General features: G+C 35.9%; 3 protein-coding genes across 4 annotated transcripts; 2 read left to right on the top strand and 1 right to left on the bottom strand.

The window, feature by feature from the left end:
- Window positions 1-1,614: 1,614 nt before the first annotated feature.
- Window positions 1,615-7,301, top strand: LOC143534567 (serine hydroxymethyltransferase 3, chloroplastic-like). Its single transcript, XM_077029029.1, has 12 exons — window positions 1,615-1,690; window positions 3,427-3,643; window positions 3,721-3,916; window positions 4,012-4,186; window positions 4,258-4,375; window positions 4,480-4,592; window positions 4,671-4,793; window positions 4,887-4,991; window positions 5,066-5,152; window positions 5,223-5,330; window positions 6,148-6,220; window positions 6,889-7,301. Exons 2-12 carry the CDS (start codon window positions 3,430-3,432, stop codon window positions 7,161-7,163), a joined length of 1,587 nt encoding a protein of 528 aa, XP_076885144.1. The 5' UTR covers window positions 1,615-1,690; window positions 3,427-3,429; the 3' UTR covers window positions 7,164-7,301.
- Window positions 7,302-8,479: 1,178 nt separating this feature from the next.
- On the top strand, window positions 8,480-18,800 carry LOC143534566 (polyribonucleotide nucleotidyltransferase 2, mitochondrial-like). 2 transcript variants are annotated; one of them, XM_077029027.1, is made up of 16 exons: window positions 8,480-8,797; window positions 10,172-10,327; window positions 13,176-13,346; window positions 13,423-13,548; window positions 13,632-13,793; window positions 13,878-13,997; window positions 14,079-14,216; window positions 14,313-14,475; window positions 14,555-14,680; window positions 14,770-14,900; window positions 15,475-15,694; window positions 15,772-15,859; window positions 15,941-16,016; window positions 16,098-16,241; window positions 17,235-17,975; window positions 18,486-18,800. In XM_077029027.1, exons 1-16 carry the CDS (start codon window positions 8,480-8,482, stop codon window positions 18,588-18,590), a joined length of 2,985 nt encoding a protein of 994 aa, XP_076885142.1. In that variant the 3' UTR covers window positions 18,591-18,800. The 2 variants fall into 2 exon arrangements, with proteins under 2 accessions (XP_076885142.1, XP_076885143.1); XM_077029028.1 differs by having other exon boundaries at window positions 8,578-8,801.
- An 81-nt stretch (window positions 18,801-18,881) lies between these two features.
- On the bottom strand, window positions 18,882-21,368 carry LOC143534568 (sirohydrochlorin ferrochelatase, chloroplastic-like). The gene is made up of 6 exons (XM_077029030.1): window positions 21,247-21,368; window positions 20,878-21,116; window positions 19,754-19,815; window positions 19,528-19,638; window positions 19,279-19,371; window positions 18,882-19,204 (listed from the first exon to the last, which is right to left on the bottom strand). Exons 1-6 carry the CDS (start codon window positions 21,282-21,284, stop codon window positions 19,103-19,105), a joined length of 645 nt encoding a protein of 214 aa, XP_076885145.1. The 5' UTR covers window positions 21,285-21,368; the 3' UTR covers window positions 18,882-19,102.
- Between the last annotated feature and the right edge of the window lie 2,509 nt (window positions 21,369-23,877).

Below are 23,877 nucleotides of genomic sequence, written 5' to 3'. Positions count from 1 at the left end.
TATTTGTTAATTTCACGTTTGGGTGGGGTAACCAAGTGAGGTACAAGAACGCTTATCCGAACTATCATTTTTTTGTCATTGTTGGTCCCAACTAACAAATTGGTTAATAAGAAACCCACCTTTTATCATATTTGTTCTGAACGGTCCGCGACTAACAGAATTCTAACGCCGTTAGTTGCATGTCGCCGGGAAAGTCACATTTTTTGGAAGAACTCAACGTTATCGTCCCAAACATCTTTGTAACATTAGATCAGACCTTTAGGAACATTATTCTAGTAAAATCCTCCAAAATATTTTGGTCGCCGAAACCCTAGAACCGTCATCAAAATCGGTTGGTGGTGCTCAAGTGATTGTGGTTGGTTGGTGATGAGTCGGTTGGTGGTTTTAAGGTTGGGTTTTCCGGCAACAAAAATGTGACTTTTTTGGCCAAAAACATTCTTTTCAACGACCTACAGGTTACAACGTTAGGATTCTGTTAATCATTGACTGTTGATAACAAACCACGTTATTAGATGAAACTGTTAGAAGCTAACTCATTAGTTTAGACTGACACAACCACAATACCGGCTCCAAGTCAGTCAACCCGGCAGTCGGTTCACTCTTTTGTAAAATAATAAAAATATTATTATTATATTTTGTTTTAATGGAGTAACGAGCACAACGTTTATTTTAAGGGATAATTCCAAAATAGTCCAATAGATGAAAGAGAAAATCGATATAATCCAAAATTTGTTGAAATTACAATTTTAGTCCAACCAAATCCATCTTCGTCGTGACATTTAGATTCTCGTCGATGGTTTTCGTCTACCAATGAAACCGTGCCACGTGTTTTTTTGAAATTCGTCCGAGCAGATACATTTCAAGTGAAGTTCGTCTTTGAAGATGATTTTCAAAAAAACACGCACCACCATCATCATGATCTCCATTTTCTGGCCACCACCACCACCATTATTGTTGCAGACACACAACACCCATATTTTTTCTTCAATAACCCACCTCATTTGGAGACGATTCTTCTTCAACACCCATCTTTCTTCTTCACCTTTAACAAAATCAAAAACTGAAAGTTTGACCTTTTTGGTTGTTTGGTGACTTTGGTTTTAGGATTAAATCAAGTCATCAAACACATTTTGTGGTAGTGCTGGTGGAGATGATGATGGTGGCGGTAGTGTCGGAAAATGGAGATCATGATGGTGGTGGTGGTGCATGTTTTTTTGAAAATTGTCTTCGAAAACGAAATTTACTTGAAATTCATCTGCTCAGATTAATTTAAAAAAAAACATGGATTTCGATGATTTTTAGAGATGATTTTCGTAGAGATGATTTTCATTCCAAAATTATCGGTCCAGATGGATTTTATTGGAAAACCATCGGTTTGAATCAGAACCTTTACACGCGACACAATTTCATTGATAGACGAAAACTATCGACGGAAATCCAAATGTCACGGCGAAAATAGATTTGATTGGACTAAAATTGTAATTTCGATCACTTTTATAATATTTACTATTTTTTTTGGAAATTTTCCCTTACTTTAAATAAACGGTCCGAGATTTTTATCAACTCACTCGCTCGCTCGCTCGCCTGCGTCACTCACCGAGTCACCGTTAGCAAACCCTTGGCCGCCACTGTTTCGGCTCAATCTTCAATCGGATTGAAGTTTGATTCCATACACATACACACACAGGTACTTCTATATATATATATATCTATACTATTTCATTCATTTCGTACATACATGTATACATACATACACGTGTCACGCTAACACGATTCTCAGAACTCGTTTGAAGCTACCTTCGGCAGGCTCGTTTCGTAGCTTTAATTTTTATTAAATAATAATCATTTTTATTATTATTTGCTTGTTGCATGCAATTTGTATTGTTTTGTAACATCATTATGTCTCTGTTTGCTACAATTAAACTGAAATCGTTTATATTGTTCGTTATTTGTAGATAAATTATTCGATTTCCATTTTATAAATTATTATTATTATTATTATTATTATTATTAGATTTTTAGGGTTTGCGTATTCTCAACGCTACCAATTTGTGACTTATTGATAGTCGTAGGGCTGAGCTCAAAGTTAACGAGTCGAGCCTGTGTGAGTTCGAGCTTGTCGTTGAAATTAAACGATCAGCTCGGCTCAGTTCGAGCATGAGCTCAAAGTTAAACGAGCTTAAGATTGAGTTACGAGCCGAGTTGAGATTTGGCTTGGTTACAAAAATGAGCCAGCTTGGCTCAAGTCGTTTGAAATAGAGTTTTTTTAGCTAGATATATTCAAGCTTCTATCGAGCGAGCTATGAGCCGAGTCGAGCTTTGGCTTGGTTACAAAAATGAGCCAGCTTGGCTCAAGTCGTTTGAAATTAAGTTTTTTTAGCTAGATATATGCAAGCTTCTATCGAGCGAGCTACAAGCCGAGTCAAGCTTTGGCTTGGTTACAAAAATGAGCCAGGTTGGCTCAAGTCGTTTGAAATCAAGTTTTTTTAGCTAGATATATTCAAGCTTCTATCGAGCGAGCTACGAGCCGAGTCGAGGTTTGGCTTGGTTACAAAAATGAGTCAGCTTGGCTCAAGTAATTTGAAATCAAGTTTTTTTAGCTAGAATTATTCGAGCTTTTATCGAGCAAGCTACGAGCCACGATTTTTTTGAACAACCCTAGTTATTGAGTTTAATGAATATTTAGGCTAGGGTTCTTTTTAAAAGAAGTAATGAAATTTACCGTTTATAAAGTAGTGTTTACACGATTAATAAAATTTCGAGGATTGTAAGCTTGTTTTATGTGGTAATAACTAATTAGTACTTTGTTTATTCATTTTACTTAAGCTTTATATATGATTCTATACAATATTGGATGATTGAATACCTCTACTTTAACTCTATCTAGACATTTTAACTAAAAACATTGTTTTTCTTATAAGTTTTGTTTATATTCTAAAAACATCTCACGTCCCATTCTCTATTTCTATCTATATCTTACTCACAAAACATTTATTTTATTATTTTTGCTCACTTTTACACACTCACATGTCTATATAGAATGATGAATAGCAACTTGTTACTATTGCTATCTGCTATATATTTTTAGAGTATGAAGAATGGGATGCGGAAGCTAAATAAATGAAAAACTATATTATTCTTCATATTTTAGAGATGAAGGGTAATATAGAGTATGGGATGTGAACAGGGCTGTCTCCGAGAACCGTGAAATTTTTTTGGGTCAAAGGCGAAAAATTAGTTGAGTAATTGGGTTTAAATGTTAACACATATATCTTTTTTTCAAAAAAAAGAAAGAATTTTTAATAAAAAAAATTTCGGTCCGGGGTCGTCGACCACCTGGCCCTGCCTCATAGCCGGCTTTGGATGTGAATACTCTGTTTTACTTTTGTGGTGATTAATTGGATTTAATACTTATTTATGTTATACAGTATGCATACCTACAGTGGAGCTATCATGGGTTCACTTCAACAGCCTGCATTGATTAACGAGTCCGGTTTTCTTCCAAAACTACACACCGCCAGTGGGTCGACGCGGCGAGTCAGTTTTGGATCGTTTAAGCCATGTGGAATATCCAGAATTGAAGCTAGCTTGGTTACTGGAAAGCAATCAGCCTCTTCTGGACCAGTTACAATTCCCGAAGGAGGTAATTTAAAAAAAAAATCATAGATATTTACGAAAGTATAATAATTTATTAACTCTTAAAACCTTTTACTTTCATAGGTAATGGAATTAACTTTGTAGACCATGAACTGAGTAACATTGATCCTGAAGTTAGTGAAATAATATACAACGAGAAACAACGCCAGTTTAAAAGCTTAGAGCTTATTGCATCAGAGAACTTCACATCCCGAGCTGTTATGGAGGCAGTCGGTTCGTGTCTTACTAACAAATACTCTGAAGGACTTCCAGGGAAAAGGTGAATTTGGAATACTCATTAATTGTTATAACAATAATATAATAAAAATAATATCATTGATTTATTGCTCTTATTGATTTTCTATACTTTTGCAGATGTTATGGTGGAAACGAGCATATTGATGAACTTGAAACACTTTGTCAGAAGAGGGCGTTGGCAGCATTTCATTTGGATGAAAATAAGTGGGGTGTAAATGTTCAACCGTTATCTGGTTCACCTGCTAATTTTGAGGTGTATACAGCTGTTCTTAATCCACATGACCGCATCATGGTGAGTTGTATTATCAATTATGTTAGATTGAATTGTTTTTTGCATCTTATTTTTTAACTTTTTCTATTTAGGGACTTGACTTGCCTCATGGAGGACACTTGTCTCATGGATTCATGACTCCTAAACGAAGGGTTTCGGGAACATCCATCTATTTTGAATCTATGCCTTATCGTCTTGATGAATCTACAGGTGTTGTTTTATTACTGTTTTTTTAAGTCTCCGTTTGACTACATAAAAATAATATGTGAAATGTTTGATATGAATGTTTACTCTTACTCTTCGTGTCTTTATAGGTCTAGTTGATTATGACATGCTTGAGAAAACCGCTACATTATTTAGACCGAAACTTATAATAGCTGGTGCTAGTGCTTATCCACGTGACTTTGACTATCCTCGTATGAGAAATGTGTACTTTTTAACTAAAAAGCCAATATTTTTTCTATTGGTTAATTAACTAACTGCTAATGTGACTTGACTGTGACAGATCGCTGATGCAGTTGGTGCGTTTCTGATGATGGATATGGCCCATATTAGCGGGCTTGTAGCTGCTTCCGTGGTTGGAAATCCTTTTGATTATTGTGATATTGTGACAACCACAACACACAAGGTAATATTATAAGTATATACTGAGTTGCAACATCAGCATATTACTATCTCCGCCTCATAACTAGAGTTAAAATCTGATTTCTTCTATCAACAGTCTCTTAGAGGACCGAGAGGTGGCATGATATTCTTCAAAAAAGATCCCGTTTTGGGAGTCGAATTAGAATCCGCCATCAATAATGCTGTTTTCCCAGGTTTACAGGCAAGTTTGAGATTACCTTTTATTAATCACGAATAGGGGCAAGATGGTCATAAAAAATATTGTTACTTTAATAGGGTGGTCCACATAATCATACGATAGGAGGACTTGCGGTTTGCTTGAAGCATGCTCAATCTCCAGAATTCAAAGCTTACCAGAACCAGGTTTTTTGCATCTCATTATGTTAGCATGAACTTTGACTTTTTTGACTGGTTTAACATGGCATTATTGCAGGTTGTTTCTAACTGTCGAGCTCTTGCTACACGATTGTTAGAGCTAGGATACACATTGGTTTCTGGTGGGAGTGATAACCATTTGGTTCTTGTGGATCTCAGACCGTTGGTAAGTTTTTTGTTCTTTGAAAATATTTTGCTATATTTAGGTTAGTAACCGTGTAATACACAGGCTGAATAAAGAATATAACATCAATAAAAAAGATGTTTATATATATATATACGTGGTATAATGTAGGAATGTATAAAAATTTCTCATATATGAAATTAAATATTACATTATATATAAATTTTAAAAAAGATTAAATACAAAAGTTATACATAAACCTTCAAATATCTCATTGTACATAACACACGTGGTTTTCCCATATTAATTATTCAATGGTACGAAAGGATAACCTAAGGTTTTAAAATGGTAAAATGAATCAAGAGTCAAACGAAGTTTAACTAAATTTTCACATAAGGCGAATTATGGGGTTTTAGATGTACACGCGCTCGAAAAGAGACTTTTAATAAGTTAGGCACATCAAAATGATCTTTATAATAATAATATTTTGAAATAAAGTATTTAAAAAATTAGTTTAAAAGATGTAATAAATAAATAAAAATTAAACGTTTTTTTTATTTTTGAAAATCACGTTAAATGGAGCTGATGAAAATTTAATTTAAGAATTTTAAAAATAATAATAAATGTACAAATTAATTTAATTGATTTAAATAAGTTTTAATTTTGGAAATAGCCTATGTGTCATCCTATGTGGACACTTTAGAAAGATGTCATGTGTTCATATTGTTTTGCTTTAATATAGTAGTAAGATTACTCTTGTTTTGGTAATCACGGGCCAATAGTTTAACGAGACTTATTAACTTAGTGACCTGTTGACCATTTCGGTTTTTCTCAAACATCTTTTTTGTGAATATGCTAGGGTCTTGATGGTGCTAGGGTTGAGAAAATTCTTGACTTGGCTTCTATAACCTTGAACAAGAACTCTGTACCAGGTATTTTTTTTATCTGTTACTTGTAGCCACCGTTTTATTATTATTATTATTATTATTATTATTATTATTATTATTATTATCAATGTTGTAAAAGTCGCCAGGCGGACCCTAGGCGGCCGACTGGGGAGTTGGGTGTATTTGGAATACTCAGAGAGTACTCGGGCATGGTATATATAAAGAAAATTAATTCTTGGATATTATACATGTCAAATATCGTAAGTTTTCTAATATTTATAACAAAATAAGTGAATATCAATATAAATAATAAAAATGCATTTTTCAAATAATTATTTATACCAAAAATTGTTAAATCATTAATTAATAAAATAAAATTTGTTTTTTTAATATTATAGAAATACAAGTTATGTTTTGTTTTTTTAAGTCAAAATAGGCCCAAATTCGCCGACTAGATGTAATACTTGCTGAGGTTGACCACCTTTGATCGGCTCTTAGTAACTAGGCGGAGTTAAAGAAATTAGCCAAGGCGATATACCTTGTAGCGAGTACTCGGCCTTGTAAACCTACTTTTACAACATTGATTATTATTATTATGATTATTATTTTTATTATTATTATTATTATGTATAAAAATGGGTCTAAAATGTCACATTCTGGCATCATACAAGTCATACTCACAGTGTCTTGGTTTGAATGTTTGATTGTCACAGGGGACAAAAGCGCGCTTGTGCCAGGTGGCATACGAATCGGCTCGCCAGCAATGACAACACGTGGATTCACCGAGAAGGAATTCACTTACATTGCTGAATTTATCCATGAAGGGGTGCAGCTGACGCGTGAGGTCAAACAAGCTGTCTCCGGGTCAAAGCTCCAAGATTTCATGAAGTATGTAGCTTCACCAGATTTCGGTTTCACGGATAAAGTTTCAGAGCTGAGGATGAGAGTCGAGGCGTTGATAACCCAGTTTCCAATTCCGGGTCTGTGAGAAGTAGACTGATCTTTTATAAAGTTTGATACACGTGGTGGCGTGTGAAGTCATCGCTAGTTGTTTAATGTTTGGTTTTTAAGAATCTTGAGATGTTTTGATCAAAAGTTTTGTAACTTAAAAAGATTTTGAAGTTTGACATATGACTTTATGACACCTTCGTCCTAACCGGTTTTGCGCTCTGGTTTTTGTCCTGATGGGGTGTTACCCGTCATCGACAGTTACAAATTCTTGTTACGTGCGCATTGGGTTTACTGTTTACGGGTATTCCATTTATTGTCTTATATTGTCCATTTCTCAGACAAGGTCAATATATTGTCCACCGACCAAAAAGTCCTCGAAAGTCCATCTTAAAACAGTCAGACCCATCGTATTTGTATTATCGGACACTGTTTTTTTAACAAATCATGCCACATGTCGCATAAACCATTGACCCGACGGTATTTGTTGTGAGACAACATTATTATCTTGTGAGGTCCGATACTATTTATTACAACGCGACGATATCTGACAGTATTAAACTACTAATAGTTAGATTCAACGGTATTACAGGTTTTGAATCTCGTCAATTTTATGGTTTAGTGACACCCCACAATACTAGTTGGTTTAAAAAAACCATAGCTGTAATTTAGAGGTGGACAAAAGAACCGGTTATACAAACCGACCCGAAAATCAAACCAAAACCAAACCTGTTTGAACCAGTTGTGTAGAAACCGGTTTGGAACCAATTGAAACCATAGATTCAAAACCGTTTTGTAATTTTCTCCACCGAAACCAGCCAAAACCTGTCAAAACCCGAACCGGTTTGAAACAAATTATGTAGAAACCGGTTTGAAACCGTAGGTTCGGAACCGGTTTGTAAATTTATTCACCGTAACTGGCCAAAAACCAGTCAAAACATGAACCGGAACCAATCGTAACCTGGTCAAAAATACCGGTTTCAACCTTAGCCGAAACAAATCTTAAACCAGTTTACGTCCCACCCGTGTGTTACCCCAGAGAGGGTTATGCTTTTGTAAAGACACAACGACTTTCAAGTGGTGGCCAACGGTATGAGCTCTTAAAACGCCTAAACCATCAAAACTCTGAAGCCAACATAAACCCGGTTAAAACAACACAGTCTAGCAATAAGACAGCAAAACTCTCTAGATTAAAGAGTGCTGTAACCTGAACACAATGTACTGCTTATGTTAATAATAATAATATTTAAACTTAAGCGTCGAGTCCAAGAATATTATTAATTTTATAAACTTTTTAACTCACAGTAGTCAGTCAGTGGCTTAAACCCTAAACCCTATTATCAAACCTTCACCACCATGGCTTCAATGGCAATAACCCGAAACCACCACCTCCTCTCATCTCTAACCCGAACCTTATACCTATACCGTACCACCACCACCACCGGCTGCCGTACCTTCACAACCGACACCGAACCACCTCCAATTTCCAGAACAAAAGTGCTTGAAACGTTCAGAGAAGAATTCGAAATCGGATCACGATTAATTACATTGGAGACTGGGAAGATTGCTCGGTTCGCTAATGGTGCGGTTGTGTTAGGGATGGAGGATACTAATGTGTTGTCCACTGTTTGCTCGGCCAAAGGCGACGGTGTTCGCGATTTCCTGCCGCTTACTGTACGTATGTTTCTGGTTAATTTGTGCTTGTATTTTGACCTAGGCGTGTAAACGGTTAGGTTCGGTTATTAGTTATTTGCCTCAACTGAATTAACTAATCGGTTTGCCGTTAATCGGTTAATCTGTTTGGTATATTTGGTTAGTTTTTAGGTTTTTGGTTCGGTTACTTTTTGCTCGGCCAAATTGCCACTTACTGTACGTGTGTTTCTGCTTAATTTGTCTTCACATTTTGACCTAGGTGTAAATGGTTAGGTTTGGTTTATTCGGTTAGTCTGCTGGTTTTCGGTTTGGTTAGTTTCGGTTAATAACGAGAATCAAACTTGGGCTAAAATACTGGTTAATTTGTGTTTGCATTTTGACCTAGGTGTGCACGGTTCGGTCACTACTTAATTGCCTTAATTGAATTAACCGCACGGTTTTCGGTTAATCGGTTCGGTTTATTCGGTTAGCTTGTAGGTTTAGGTTCGGTTAGTTTCGGTTAATGACCAGAATCAAACTTGGGCTAAAATTTTAGCTTAGAATACATGAAATGGATGCATAAATACATGAAATGGCAGTTTATTCGGTTAGTTTATTGGTTTTCGGTTTGGTGACTTTCGGTTAATAACCAGAATCTAAGCAGGTAATGCAGAAAAATAGCGGATAACAGTCGGTTATCAGTTATTTTAGTATCATGTAAAATTCATATATATAGCAATTTGACACTAATATTTCAGTATACTCTCCTACTACCATTAACAAATTAACCTTTTGCAACCTGCAAAATAATAACAATCGTAGTAAGTAGCAACTTTTAAGACTTAAAACACTAACATTGAACTTTAAAAAATGATAATTAAGACTTAAAACATTGATGTCGTGAATCGGTGACTTATTGGTACCGATATTTTACCAAGGGACCAATATAGGTGATATCGACTGCATAGACCAGAATCAAACTTGGGCTAAAATTTTTGCTTAGGAATATGTGAAATGGATGCATAAATACATGAAATGGATGCGTAAATATATGAAATGGAGAATTGGAGATATAAATAACCTAGAATGGAGGTATAAATACATGAAATGGAAGTATAAAAGCTAGAAATATATGAAAATATGATGGGTTCAGTACGCTTTGGTTAGTTTCGGTTAACCGAGGGTACAAAAAAAAAACAATAACCAATTTTCATTTCGGTTTTGGTTAATGCTCATCCCTAGTAAAAAGAACTTATCTATTGCTCATAAACTGTTTGGTTGAGTCATACATACTGGGATTAAGTTCAAGCTGGGAGTGTGAATTGAGAATATGATTTCTCATTGTGTAATTTAAAGAGTTTATGTTAATATGAGTCTCCTGATTGAAGATGTTTGTTGGTTGGTTTTTTGATTCAGGTTGATTACCAAGAGAAACAGTTTGCTCAAGGAGTGATTCCAGGTACATATATGAGAAGGGAGGGTGCTCCAAAAGAACGAGAGCTTTTATGTGGACGGCTCATTGATCGGCCTATTCGGCCTCTTTTTCCAGCTGGATTTTACCATGAGGTTCAGGTTGTTAGGGTTGGAGACTCGAACAAAGGGTATTAGGGCAGCCGGCCCTAATTAGGGTTAGCCGGCCCTAATGGGTCCCATCTTATTTGTTTGGGCCTAACTTGGAGTACAAGTTAGGAACCCTAGATTTAGTCTATAAATACCCTAGTTGTAATTGTAATCTGGTGTGCCTTGAGCTTAATGAAATAACCTGGTTGCAGCCCGTGGACGTAGGTCCCCCACTGGGACCGAACCACGTAAAATTCTTGTGTCGTTTATTTTTCTATACCGCGTGTTTATATCGTTTGTGTGTGTGTGTGTTGATTCCGCTGCGCCGCTTTGTTCCTAACAAGTGGTATCAGAGCTTTGGCTCGTTGTTTACACACGGTTTTGCACGGGTATCGATCGAGAAAAAAGGTAGAAGAGGCTGGTTTGAGAAGGGCTGCTACAGTGCCGCCGCTACAGTGCCGCGGTGAACAGTATCCGGCATGAACAGTGTTTCCGGCCGTGAACAGTGATTCCGGCGGTGAACAGTATTGTCAGAGATCTTCGTTTTTCTGGTTAACAGGGCTGTTCGGGGCTGTTTTTTCAGGGCTGTTTGGGACGGTTTTCCGGGTGATTTTGCAATTAGAATTCCTGTTTTGGACTTCTTGGAGTTGCAGGTTTCACTCGGGCTTTGCAGGTGAAGGTCGGGTCAGGTGTTTCGGGTTATGACATCGCGGGTATAAATGGTTTTGTTTATAGTACCAGGTTAATCTCTTTGAAGCCGCCGATTAGGGTTTGGTTATAAAACTCTTGGATTCGTCGAATAAAGGTTAGAGATTTAGTTAGTTTCTGTTGACTGTTTATTATCAACTGTTTGAGAACCGAGTTACGTGAAAATCAATATTTGGGTTTAGATTTGTCTGCGAAGTTTATTGTAGGAGCAAATCGGTCAGTTGACAATGTTCGGTAGAGAACATCCGTCAAGTTCTGGCTCGTACAATTGATGTGTTCACTGTTTCGATTTGTTTCCTGATTGCTATTGTTATAGCTGTAGACGGGATGGGTATGATCGAAGGTTTGACCGGTTTGGATTTCGGTTGGTTGGTTTTGTCAAAGGAACTTGGATGTGGTACTGTGGGATAAAACAGGTGAAAATGGAACTAGCAGGTTGGAATGCTTTGGGTTTTAAGTATTCTGATTCTGGTGTGCTGGTGACGACATAAGTGAAAAAAAAGGGAAGTCAGGTTGAAAGGTTTATTCGGTTAGGATTAGCTGATCGGGTGTACAATCGCGGAATCCTTGGTACCGTTTGCTTTCGGTAAAGCTCTACTGCTGTTAGTTATAACCGTTTGCCGGTTAGCTGGTCTGGAACTATGAAATTATTTCTTGTTCGGTGGTGATCAGCAGTTCGACATTTGAGGGGATCCGGGATCTTGTGCTGGGTGAACACGTTTACCGGGAAAAGTACGATCGGGGATAATCTCATGGAATGTTGGTTTTGGTAATGGGTTGGGATAACAGGGACAGTGGGAGCTGGGCATAGTTGACTTCGTGGAGCTGCATGGAGGTTCTTGACATTCTTTAGAGTCAATGTCAAAAGATAATGAATTCTGCTTCTGAGAATGTGTCTGGGTTGATGCATTGGGACTCAGTGAAGGCAGTGAGACTCTTGGGTTCGAGATTCTGGTATACTTCATTTCATGTTACCCACTGTAGTGAAGTATTGGTGAATCTTATTGAAGACTTTGGGAAGGTACAAGTTTATGTATCGCTGGAAGAAGGGAACCAACTTCCGAGTATTAAAGTCTTGGCTCGCTGCATCGGGTAGAGCTAAGTGGATTCATTTTGCAAGTGTGAATCCTGGAGCCACCGGGATGTAGCTGAGTGCATTCGGAGGTTTAAACTAGGTCAGGGGTTTTGGAACAGTGGGAGCACGAACCGTGCTCTAGGTACAGTTCAAAACACCGTTGGGTTTTGAATACCGGAATTCCGAATGGGAAAATCTCTCCTGGGTACTTGCAGGTTTTGGAGAGTGGTGTTTTCTCTAGGAGTCTCTGGAGCCGGTAGTTCGAATCAGTGGGAGCCGGTTGAGATTGAGGATGAGTCAATGGCGGGTTTTGCCATGGCTGGGTCATTGATGACTGTTGGGTTGGAGCTCAATGGAGCTTCAACTGGCTCTTCAGGTAATTGAGGAGCGGGCCGCTGAAACTAGGAGGATTAGATTGAAGTCTTAGCTTGTTTATGGGAACTGAGGCTTGGAGGACTTCTTTTATTTGAAATCATAGCTTGTTCTTGGGAGCTGGAGGCTTGGAGAACTTCTGACCGTGAAGTTTTAGCTTGTTCTTGGAACTGGAGGCTTGGAAGATTTCTGTTTTTAAGATTACTGGAGTTACAGGTTTAGGGTTTGCTTGGATGGTGGATTGAGGATTGCTCGAGCCTCCAAGTGGGAGATTGTTAGGGTTGGAGACTCGAACAAAGGGTATTAGGGCAGCCGGCCCTAATTAGGGTTAGCCGGCCCTAATGGGTCCCATCTTATTTGTTTGGGCCTAACTTGGAGTACAAGTTAGGAACCCTAGATTTAGTCTATAAATACCCTAGTTGTAATTGTAATCTGGTGTGCCTTGAGCTTAATGAAATAACCTGGTTGCAGCCCGTGGACGTAGGTCCCCCACTGGGACCGAACCACGTAAAATTCTTGTGTCGTTTATTTTTCTATACCGCGTGTTTATATCGTTTGTGTGTGTGTGTGTTGATTCCGCTGCGCCGCTTTGTTCCTAACACAGGTGTGTGTGATATTATTGTTAGTTGTTTCTTTTGTAGTTTCGCCCTTTTTGCAGCTTTTTAATTATACTTTCATCTCACAATTGTTTGTGTTTGTTAATAGGTGATGGCTAGCGTGCTTTCTTCAGATGGAAAACAAGATCCAGATGTAATGGCAGCTAATGCCACATCTGCTGCTCTTATGTTATCAGATATACCATGGGGTGGACCCATTGGAATGATACGTGTAGGATGGATTGATGGCCATCTTGTTGTAAATCCAACCATGGATGAGGTATTGATCTTTCTTGTTGTACGTCCACTATCTATATATCCACTTGTAATCATTTATTAACGGTGGATCAACACAGCTTAATCTGAGTGATCTCAACCTTGTATACGCTTGCACACGAGATAAAACTATGATGATAGATGTACAAGCAAACGAGATTACTGAGAAGGACCTTGAAGCTGCATTTAGATTTGCTCATCCTGAGGTAAGTCAAAGAGGTCAGCCATTAGTTTTGTAAGAACCCTAAATCATTTGTTGGAACCTAAATGAGTCATCTTTATTGTTCAGGCAGTTAAGTTCATCGAGCCCCAGTTAAAACTGGCTGCTAAAGCAGGTAAACTAAAGAAGGAATATAAACTGTCATTGGTGTCAGATAGAACAATGGACAAGATCCGTAATTTGACTGAGAAACCTATTGAAGCTATTTTTACCGACCCTTCCTATGGAAAGGTATGATTATGAGTATTAATATAGTTATTGTTATTATTATATGTATGTATCTATCTATATATATATTCATTTTATTGCATGTAGTTTGAACGTGGAGAAGCTTTAGATAAAATTGGACAAGATGTGAAAGTTATATTAGAGGAAGAAGGTGATGAAGAAAGCTTAAAAGGTCTATCAAAGACTGTTGATACAGTGAGAAAACAGGTGTGTTGATTTGTTTAAAAAAAGAATGTAGTCTTCCAACCATTAAAGGGTTTAAATATCTTACAAACGTAACTTTATTAGGTTGTACACAAGAGGATACTTAGTGAAGGATTTAAACTTGATGGAAGGCGTCTTGATGAGGTCAGGCCTATATATTGTGAAGCTGGTAACTTACCTGGATTACACGGATCAGCTCTCTTTTCGCGTGGAGATACTCAGGTTATTATTATTATTATTATTATTATTATTATCATATACAATAACATATTATGATCCACGACTTTATACGCTATATAATTTTATGATTTTATTCAGGTTTTATGTACTGTTACTCTTGGAGCACCAGGAGATGCTCAACGTTTGGATGCAATTGTGGGCCCTCCCACTAAACGGTTTATGCTTCATTATAGTTTTCCACCTTACTGTATTAATGAAGTTGGCAAACGAACTGGTTTAAACCGCCGTGAAGTTGGACACGGTGAGTTGGTTTTTTCGTTATTATGGAAATGGCACTTGTGAAGTGGATTTATTAATATGCTGGTTACTTCTTTGTTTAGGAACTCTTGCTGAGAAAGCTCTTATTGCTGTATTACCTTCTGAAATTAATTTTCCATATGCTGTGAGAATTAATTCTGAAGTTATGGGCTCTGATGGGTCAACATCAATGGCAACCGTCTGTGGAGGTATGTTGACCTTGACCTGCTAATATCTTCAAATTCTTTGTTATTTCTTTATTCAATTCTTTTAAATAGTCATTTCACTTTTAACGTAGGAAGCATGGCTTTGATGGATGCTGGCATCCCTTTAAAAGAACATGTTGCTGGTCTATCGGTAGGCCTCGTTACTGAGGTTGACTCTTCAACTGGCAATGTTGATCAGTACCGTATACTAACTGACATTTTGGTGAGCATTTGTTTACAACATCTTTTTTCGTTGACTGATTCATGAACCGTTCAGCGGGAAGTTCGTTCATTTAATAAACGAACGGACATTAACAAAATTTTCTGCTCATTTAGTTAAATGAACGAATATAAACACGTCTTGTTCGTTCATTTATGTTTGTAGAAACATTCGTTTACATCATTCGTTTATATTGTACATGTTATTCATTTATGTTCTTTAGTTTACGTTTGTTTAAGTTCTTTCCATTACGTACATTTTTATGTTATATTAATTTAGTTTTTTTTGGCCTATTACAATTTAGTTAAGTTTTAGTAACTTTTTACGCCCAGTACATTATTGTTCACATTTACTTCTCATTGGTTTTAGTGTGGTTATCCGTTTGCATTAGCGAACACTTTGTTTATACTGTTAACGAACAAACATAAACACATTCATTTTTTAACGAATGGACGCGAACAAGAAAACCCTGTTTGTTTAGTTGTTCATATTCGATCATTTGTTTACAGGCCTAGTGTAGTGTGAATTGACCATTTTATTCTTGACCACTTCATAACAATTTTATGTTCATGTTTAGGGTCTAGAAGATCATCTTGGTGACATGGATTTCAAAATAGCAGGAACACGAAACGGAATTACAGCAATTCAATTGGATATAAAACCAGCTGGAATTCCTCTCGACATTATTTGTGAGTCACTTGGACCCGCATATAAAGGTCGCCTTCAAATACTTGAACATATGGAGAAAGAAATAAACTCAGCACGCACTCAGGATGGAAGAAATTCTATTCGATTAGGTTGGACCCATGCTTAATTTCTATTACAATTACAAGTTCTCTTGTAGCATGTCAAATAATAATATTTTGTCTTGCAGTTACCTTAAAATACAGCAATGATGATCTTCGCCGCCTAATTGGTCCACTTGGTGCCTTAAAGATGAAAATTGAAGAAGATACGGGTCTGTGTTAACTTGACAATGTTTTATAGATATATAATATATCATATATTTTAATGCAGATAATTACTTATGTATGTTTTTTCAGGTGGATGTCTGTAAGTGATGGAACACTAACTATAGTTGCAAAGAATCAATCTGTAATGGATAAAGTGCTAGAAAAGGTATTTAACATTCTTCCATACCATTTTTAATAAAAATTTAAGTTCTTTAATGCATGTTCTATTTCTATTATTAATCATCAGGTTGATTTAATAATCGGGCGAGCAATTGAAGTAGGAGGTGTTTATAAAGGCATTGTAACATCAATAAAAGAGTATTGGGCTTTTGTGGAGTTTAATGGTGGTCAACATGGCCTCTTGCATGTTTCTGAATTGTCACACGAACCGGTTAGTCACATCTTTTAAATTGGAGTTTTTTTTTTCTTGGAGTTTTTTTTTTCTTTTTTTTTACTAGGTATGTGTTTCTGATTGTCCAATCACTCAGTGCCAACTTGATCTATTTTGTTGCCAATCTTTTTCCATGTAGCAACGGATATTATAGATTGTGAAATAGATTGGTCGGGTTGACCCAAAACACCTTTTGTTCCAAAAAGTTATGATTTTAAAAAGTAGTTCGTGTGTGTTAAATATGATTGAAAATAGTTTGGGTGTTAACCCATTTCTAGGTGTGTAAACAAACTGCAACGTTCTGTGAACCATTTATCGATAAGTTATTTATGTTCTTGTATTTAATAAACGAACGAACATGAGCATGTCTTGTTTGTTCATTTATATTTTCGTTTGATTGCATATTCATTAAAAAAAATATGGCCCATTACAATTTAGTTTGGTTTTATAAAATTAAAATATCACCAATTACAATTTAGTCTAGTATTATTAATTTTATTAATTTTAGGTCCAATATATTAATGTTAATGTTTACTTTTAATTTGTGTCCGCTCAACAATATCTTTGTCCTTTTATGTTCGTGAACCATTTTTTATACTACATGAACAAATACGTTCATTTACTTAATGAACGAACACGAACAAGGAACTCCGTTCGTTTATTCGTTTGTGTCCGATCGTCTATTTGGTTAAAGTTTAACTAACACGAACGCGAACATGAACATGTCCCATTCGTTTTCGTTTGGTTCGTTTACAAGTGTACACATTTTTTAAGCAGTGTTTTTTAATAAACAATAGTGTATCAAATATGATTAGATAATTGTTGCATTTAATAATCAATCTGTTGAATAAAAGAAGTTACAAGGTCTTATGGAATAAAATAAATGTTACTATAGACTTGTTATCTTTTAAGTCATTTTTTAAAATCACTATGAATTTACTTATGAATGGAAATCTTAGACTTGTTATGTTGACTTTTTTATGAACTTTACAGGTATCCAGAATTTCAGACGTGATTTCAGTTGGTCAACAACTATCATTAATGTGTATCGGGCAGGATCTACGTGGCAACATAAAACTTTCTTTAAAAGCTACTTTACCTCAAAAGACCAAAAAGTCTGATCCTGTTGAAAAATCCTTAAACATACCAAAACAAAAATCCGATAGCTTGACACCTGGCAAGGATTCGCTGACGAAGGAAGAGGGCCAGAATTCTGCTGTCAAGGATGTACCAGAAGACACGGACACGAGTACTAAATTAAACCCGTCTTATTCCTCAATGTCACCTATTGTGATTCGCAGTGCAGTTGAGTGTGACGAAGAGGAAAAATCAGCCGGTTTGGTTGCTAATTTAAAAAATAACAGTAACCCGAAACCGCAACGGGCCCAAAAGTCAAAGCCTGCTCAAAAGCTTAAAACGGTTAAGTCTTTAAGCAGTTCTGAATCTGGGTCGGTTTCATCTAAAAAAGCCCGAATTGCAAAACCGTATTTGTTAACAGAAAAAAGAGAGAACTATGGTGAGAACTATGCAAGCTCGGATGAGGATAAAAACGAGGTTAAACATAAATCTGTACTCCTTGATTATTTAGAAGTTCAAGAATGTAAAGTTGAGGGTCCAATGGATGCAAAAAAGCTCAAACTTGGAATGAAAGTGACTGCAAAGATTATTCAAGTTCGGGCCCGCGGGTTGGTTTTAGATTTGGGCGGTGGAATCAATGGGATGTATAGGTTTGAGGTATGAGTTGTTTGACTGCCTTTTCAATGTCAAAGGTTTGACTTTGATTTGTGATTAGTAAATAGGGGTGCAAGCAAGCCGAGCTGAGACCGACTAGACTCGAGCTCGGCTCGTTTTGAGCTCTATTTTCAAAGCTCGAGCTTGGCTCATGAGTAGATTTCTTCAAGCTGGGCTCGGGCTCGGCTGTTTACTATTTATTTATATAATTATAATTATTATATATATATTTTTTCAATTAGAATTTTATGTATAATATAATATATATTATTTAGTTATTTTTATTATTTTCTTATAAAGTTATATATATTAATTAATATTGGTAATTTTATATTTTAAAAAATTATACTCATAAATGATAAGCTCATTGAGGCTCGCGATCCGGCTCGAGCTCGATAAGTGAAGCTCGGCTCGATCGAGCTTTTAACGAGTCGATCTTGAGTAGCTCGCGATTGGATCGTTTGCACCCCTATCAGTAAATATAGCAATATTTATATATATTTTTGTTTGTAGGGTGATGATGGTAAAGAGAAGTTTGAAGTGGGAAATGAGGTACAAGCACAATGTACAAGCTTTAACGGCAAGGGCATTCCTGTAATGTCTATCATACAAGAGTAGAGGGGAGCTATATTAGCAACCGATTTTTGTGTCCTTGGTGTCATTCTGAGAAGTTGCTGGCTGGCTCGTTTTGTTTAGAGGTGGTTAGTGTAGTCGTGATTGATCATCGAGTCCGCGACGTAGTCATGGTCTTGGGCCCTCAAGTTTTTGACAGAACAGAACAGTGATTATTATAATCATCTAATACATTCACTATTGCGATTTTGATTAGATGCCTTCGGTTAACTGGATTGTTGTTCCGTGAGTTTTCAAAATATAAACTTCCATCGAAAAACAAAAGTTTTAACATTTAAGGCCAGATATATGATTCTTTTTAATCAAAAATTACAACAGGTCAATTTGAATCACTCGAATTTTACATCGGGTCAATTCGGATCACTCAATTATACAACAGGTCAAAATGGGCCAACCTTGTAACGCTCACTAACTAAAAACGGGTCCAAATGGTTCGACTCGATGACATTTACTGATTTTGATGTAACATCTTAAAATAAAACATACATCTTAAAAGATCAATAAAGATGACATTTTCCTGTTCCTGCACAAACTGCACACTCATCTGCATCTCCAGCTACATGGCTTAAGCAATGTTTGATCCTATCATCCGCTACATCCTGTTACAAAGAAATAATTAAAAATCTACTATATAATATTACATTATTAATGGTTCTTTAATAGATATCCATACCACAAGAAGTGGATGTAGTCCAAGCGGTGCGGTTATCATATACGACACACCCGGAAAGTCTTTTGCAGCTTCAGCAGTTAAAGAAGGGATGTCCTGCAAAAACAAATGTCTAGCAGATCAAAATCACAAAAAAGAAAAAAAAAATGATCATAATAATAATAATAGTAGTAGTAGTAGTAGTACCTGTAGTAGTAGTAGTAGTAGTAGTAGTAGTAGTAGTAGTAGTAACAGTTGTGTTTAGTACAATACCTGGTGCCAGTGTCGCCCTGGGAACAAGAAAAACGGGCTAACAATTACACGATTCGCACCTTGTTGAACGCACGAATGAAATGCATCGCGTATTGATGGTTCAGCCTGCTCCTAGTAATATGTTAAAAAATTCATTACAATTATTCATTATATTCAAGTAAGCACATACAAATCATAAGTGAAAACATTCATCCTAAAAACAAAGATTTTGAAAAAAAGAAAGTACCATATGCACAGGCTCAACGATCCGGTACCCGGTTTTCTCCACAAACATTGCCACAAACTCATCTGCAAGACATCAGAGTAGTAAACCTTTATATAACGAAATGAAGGAGCATATTTGGGCCTATAAACGAACCGAACATCCAGTGAACTGTTCAGCGGGAAGTTCGTTTATATTCGTTCATTTAATAAACGATCGAACATGAACAGAAAATTTGTGTTCATTAAATTAAACAATCGAAGATGAACACATGTTTCGTCCGTCCGTTCATTCATGTTAGTGAACGTTCTTTTGCGTTTGTTTATACGCGTGTATGTTTGTTTGTGTTTGTTCATTTATGTTAATGAACTATTTGTTTAGATTTTAAACGAACGAACAAACGCACACGAACGTGCTCATTTTTTAAACAAATGAACATGAACACAAATATATGTTCAATTAAGTGTGCGTGTTTGTGTTCGTTTTAAGTTAAATGAACAGACACAAACATGCAGTGGCGGATCTTTGTGTGGGTCAGACTGGGTCGTGGCCCACCAAGCTTTTTTGCTCAGTAATGTAAATTTTCCGGAAAAAATCATAAAAAATTTATATTCATTGAGTCTGGCACAACCAATTTATTGTTCAAGATCCTCCGACCCACCCATATTATCTGTTCAAGATCCGCAACTGCAAACAAGCCCTTGTTCGTATTCATTCAGAGTAATAAAACTTTATATAATGAAATGAAGGAGCATATTTAGGGAGTGTAATTGTTCGGCGGGAAGTTTGTTTATGTTCGTGACGTTTATGTTAACTTATGTGTGCTCATTTATGTTTGCGAACTGTTCGTTTAGATTTTCAACGAACGAACATAAACGAACACGTATCAGCCCATAAGAATCAAAACTTTGTTTTTAGTCGGATTGGGTTTGCTATCCAAAAGGGGGTTGCGGCGCAGCTTGTTGCCCGCTTACCTGCCACTTCATTGTAAATCGTTTGGATGTTTCTATGAAATATAAAAGTCAACGTGAAACACCAAAAATTTTTTAAACAAACGATAAAGTATACCTTATTTGTATTCGTTCGGTTCATTTACAGGCTTAATCGCGTATTAATAATACATTACGTAAACGACTAGTTACGCTTACTTAGCATAAGATTGGATTCTTTTCGGCGCGAACCGTGATCAACAATAATCAATCCATCCGTGTTCATAACTCCTCCATGTTTAACACCACCACTATTCCCATTGGTCAAACAATGCGTTGACTTTAACCCTCTTGAATTCCGGGTCGGGTTATGCAATTTTACATACCCTAGCTTAGGGTTTCGGGTTTTTACGGGTTCAATTGATATAGGGCTTTGAATTCCATGATTCAGAAACAATCTGATGTATAATAATAATATTATAGAATTGGAATTAATAATAATAATAATAATGATAATAATAATAATAATACAACACAAATTGGAATTGGAATTAATAATAATAATAATAATAATAATAATAATAATACCTTTTGATGCATAAATTGGATGGGACAGAGGAGTTCATTTGGTGAGTTTGTGGGGTTCGAAAGTTGCTCGCATAAATCAGCTTCTTTAATTCTGGATCATTGTATGAATCGGGTACCCGGTTCGGGTTGGAAACCGAATCGGTAGGTCGGGTTAAATTGGGTCAAGGAGAAACTTTTTTTTTTTTGGAAAATATTCGAACCTTGTACAAATCGGTTTAGGTAGGTTTAAAACCGGTGGTTGGTCGGTTCGAAACCAGTTTGAGGATAATTTTGGGTCGGGTTACGAATTGGTTGAGGCTACAAGAAAGAGGACTGCAGGGTTGTCTTCGAGAATCGTTAAAAGTTTTGGGCCGAAGACGAGTATAGTAAAATATAAATTCGATAATTCGTATATAAAAATATATAAAAAGTAATCGAGTATCGTATATGATTTGGATTTGAGGAGAAGCTGGTTTTAGTGGAAAATATTCGAACCTTATACAAATTAGTTTGAGCTGGTTTAAAATCGATTTGGGTATGCCAATTGTCAACCGGTGATTTGGTCAATTTGATCAGTTTAAGGTAGGGATGAGCATTTTCGGTACCAAGTTTTGAGTTTTCGATACTCGTATTTCCCGAATTTGCACAAAATATCGGTACTAAAATGATATATGTACTGACAAATCAAAATTTTGAGATCGGTACATGTTGGTACCGGTATAATCCCGAGCTCATCGCTAGTTTGAGGAGAATTGGGTACTGGTTTAGGCTACAAGAAAGGGGGCTAGTATCGAAACTGTCGGGAAGGGTTGGAGTTGAGTCGAAACTGTGTGTTATCGAATCAGGTTAAAACCAACCTTTTTTTTCAACCTCTAGTGGTAAATGGTAAGTGGTAACCAACTAACCGATGTTTTTTTCTACCCTACATACATTCTACAAATTTGATAGGAAATAATTTATTAAATACACACTCTTGTCTTCCAAACAAAAAAAAATAAATAAATAAAGACAATTACTACTTTGATAGGGCTTGGGGTCTAATTCAAGTCTGAATAGAAAGATCTTTTATTGGTAAATTTATATAGAATTCGATCAAGCTTATAGAAACGTAACTCCAGTTCTTGTAAAGCATTTATTAAGTTTTACAAAGCATGCAACCGAAGCAATTTCTATGTTATCTAATAATAAAAGAATTTTCAATGTCACATGTCAGCTTCATATCCCTAATAACTACTTACAATTAAAGTTATGAACTTTGTGCTCAAACAAGCTTAACTCAAGTTAGTAAACGAGCTTAGGCCGAACCAGTATTTTAAAAATGAACAAGCTTAGACCATTCCCATTGATGAACTAGTTTGGGTTTGAAACACTATTTTTTTAAAAAAAAACCTCAAATTAGGCCGAACTACTCGTAAAATCAACCTAGTTTGCCCACCACTTGCATGGCCACATGTCACTAGATTATTGGTTCACATTTAATTTATTTTTATTTTTCTTGTCATACTAATTAATTTTAACATTAAAAATGTCTTTCTTTAATAACTTTTAATTAATAAGTTTTTTAAAAAAAATCTAAAAACACAGTTTTATTTAGTTTTTTTTAACACACTGGTATAAATTTTATTAAAAACATAAGATCGCAAAAAATATATTTTTATAATAAAATAAATACTAATCATTACTGATTTATATTATCCGACACTTGTCAACTCCATATTAATCTTAGGTTAACCATAGTTGAGTAATTATTCACATATTTAGATCACCCCAAAATCTTTGAATCAAGCTTGTTATCATTTCATACACTTTAAATTTACAACTAATTGGTTTCTTGCAAAAGAGAAAGGAAATGATGCTTGACATGAAAGTTGCATGAAGCATCTAATGACAAAGGGTAACATGTTGCCTTCAAAGGTAGCAACCTCTCATCTACTTTTATTTACATACAACAAATCATGCATTTATTCCTAAGCGATATTAGTTGCATTCTTAAAGCAACACATTCCTAAGTGATCTCTTGCCCATATTCCAAGATTTTGGGATCCATTTCCTTGTTGTTTTGTTTGTTAAGAAAGTTAAATTTTAAATTATATATTTAAGTGTTTAGTTGTATATTAATTTAACTTTCTACAAAGTAAACTAGGGTTTAGACAAATATATTAAGGCTAAACACTATCCAAGAAAATATGTTACAAGCAAATTAGAAAGTATAGAAATACATAGTTATATCAATATGTAATTGAGATAGTCACGTTCAATATTCATAATTGTTGAAATCTATAATATTACGCTAATGTGAAAATATTGTTTTCTTTTATAAGGTGTCTAGGAAGACGTTTTCTCTAAAAAATGTCACTTGTTAACTAATATATGGTCCGTATGTGGGCCCAGTTATTATAGAAAACTCCTACAGTTCAGATGTTTCTCGCATTCTAAAGTCATTGTTTTTCGTGAAACCCCTACATGCCGACATTCTCATGTTAATTTTGGCTTTTCCTCCTTGGTCCTTAGATCATTTTTGTGATTTTTCCCGAATAAAAAGCAGTCAAAAGTCATAACATTTTCAACAAACTCTCTCTTTTTTCTAACAAAAGACCTGAACACCCGATGATCAAGCAACTGTTCAAAGAATAGAACGTCATAACCCGGTCT

The sequence above is a fragment of the Bidens hawaiensis genome, unplaced genomic scaffold (genome assembly GCF_021521415.1).
Source record: "Bidens hawaiensis isolate Kalapana, Puna unplaced genomic scaffold, B.hawaiensis_p1.1 tig00010199_1, whole genome shotgun sequence".
Classification (NCBI taxonomy): Eukaryota; Viridiplantae; Streptophyta; class Magnoliopsida; order Asterales; family Asteraceae; genus Bidens; species Bidens hawaiensis.
Note: the sequence above shows the minus strand (reverse complement) of the source record. Positions and strands in the feature narration are given on the sequence as shown.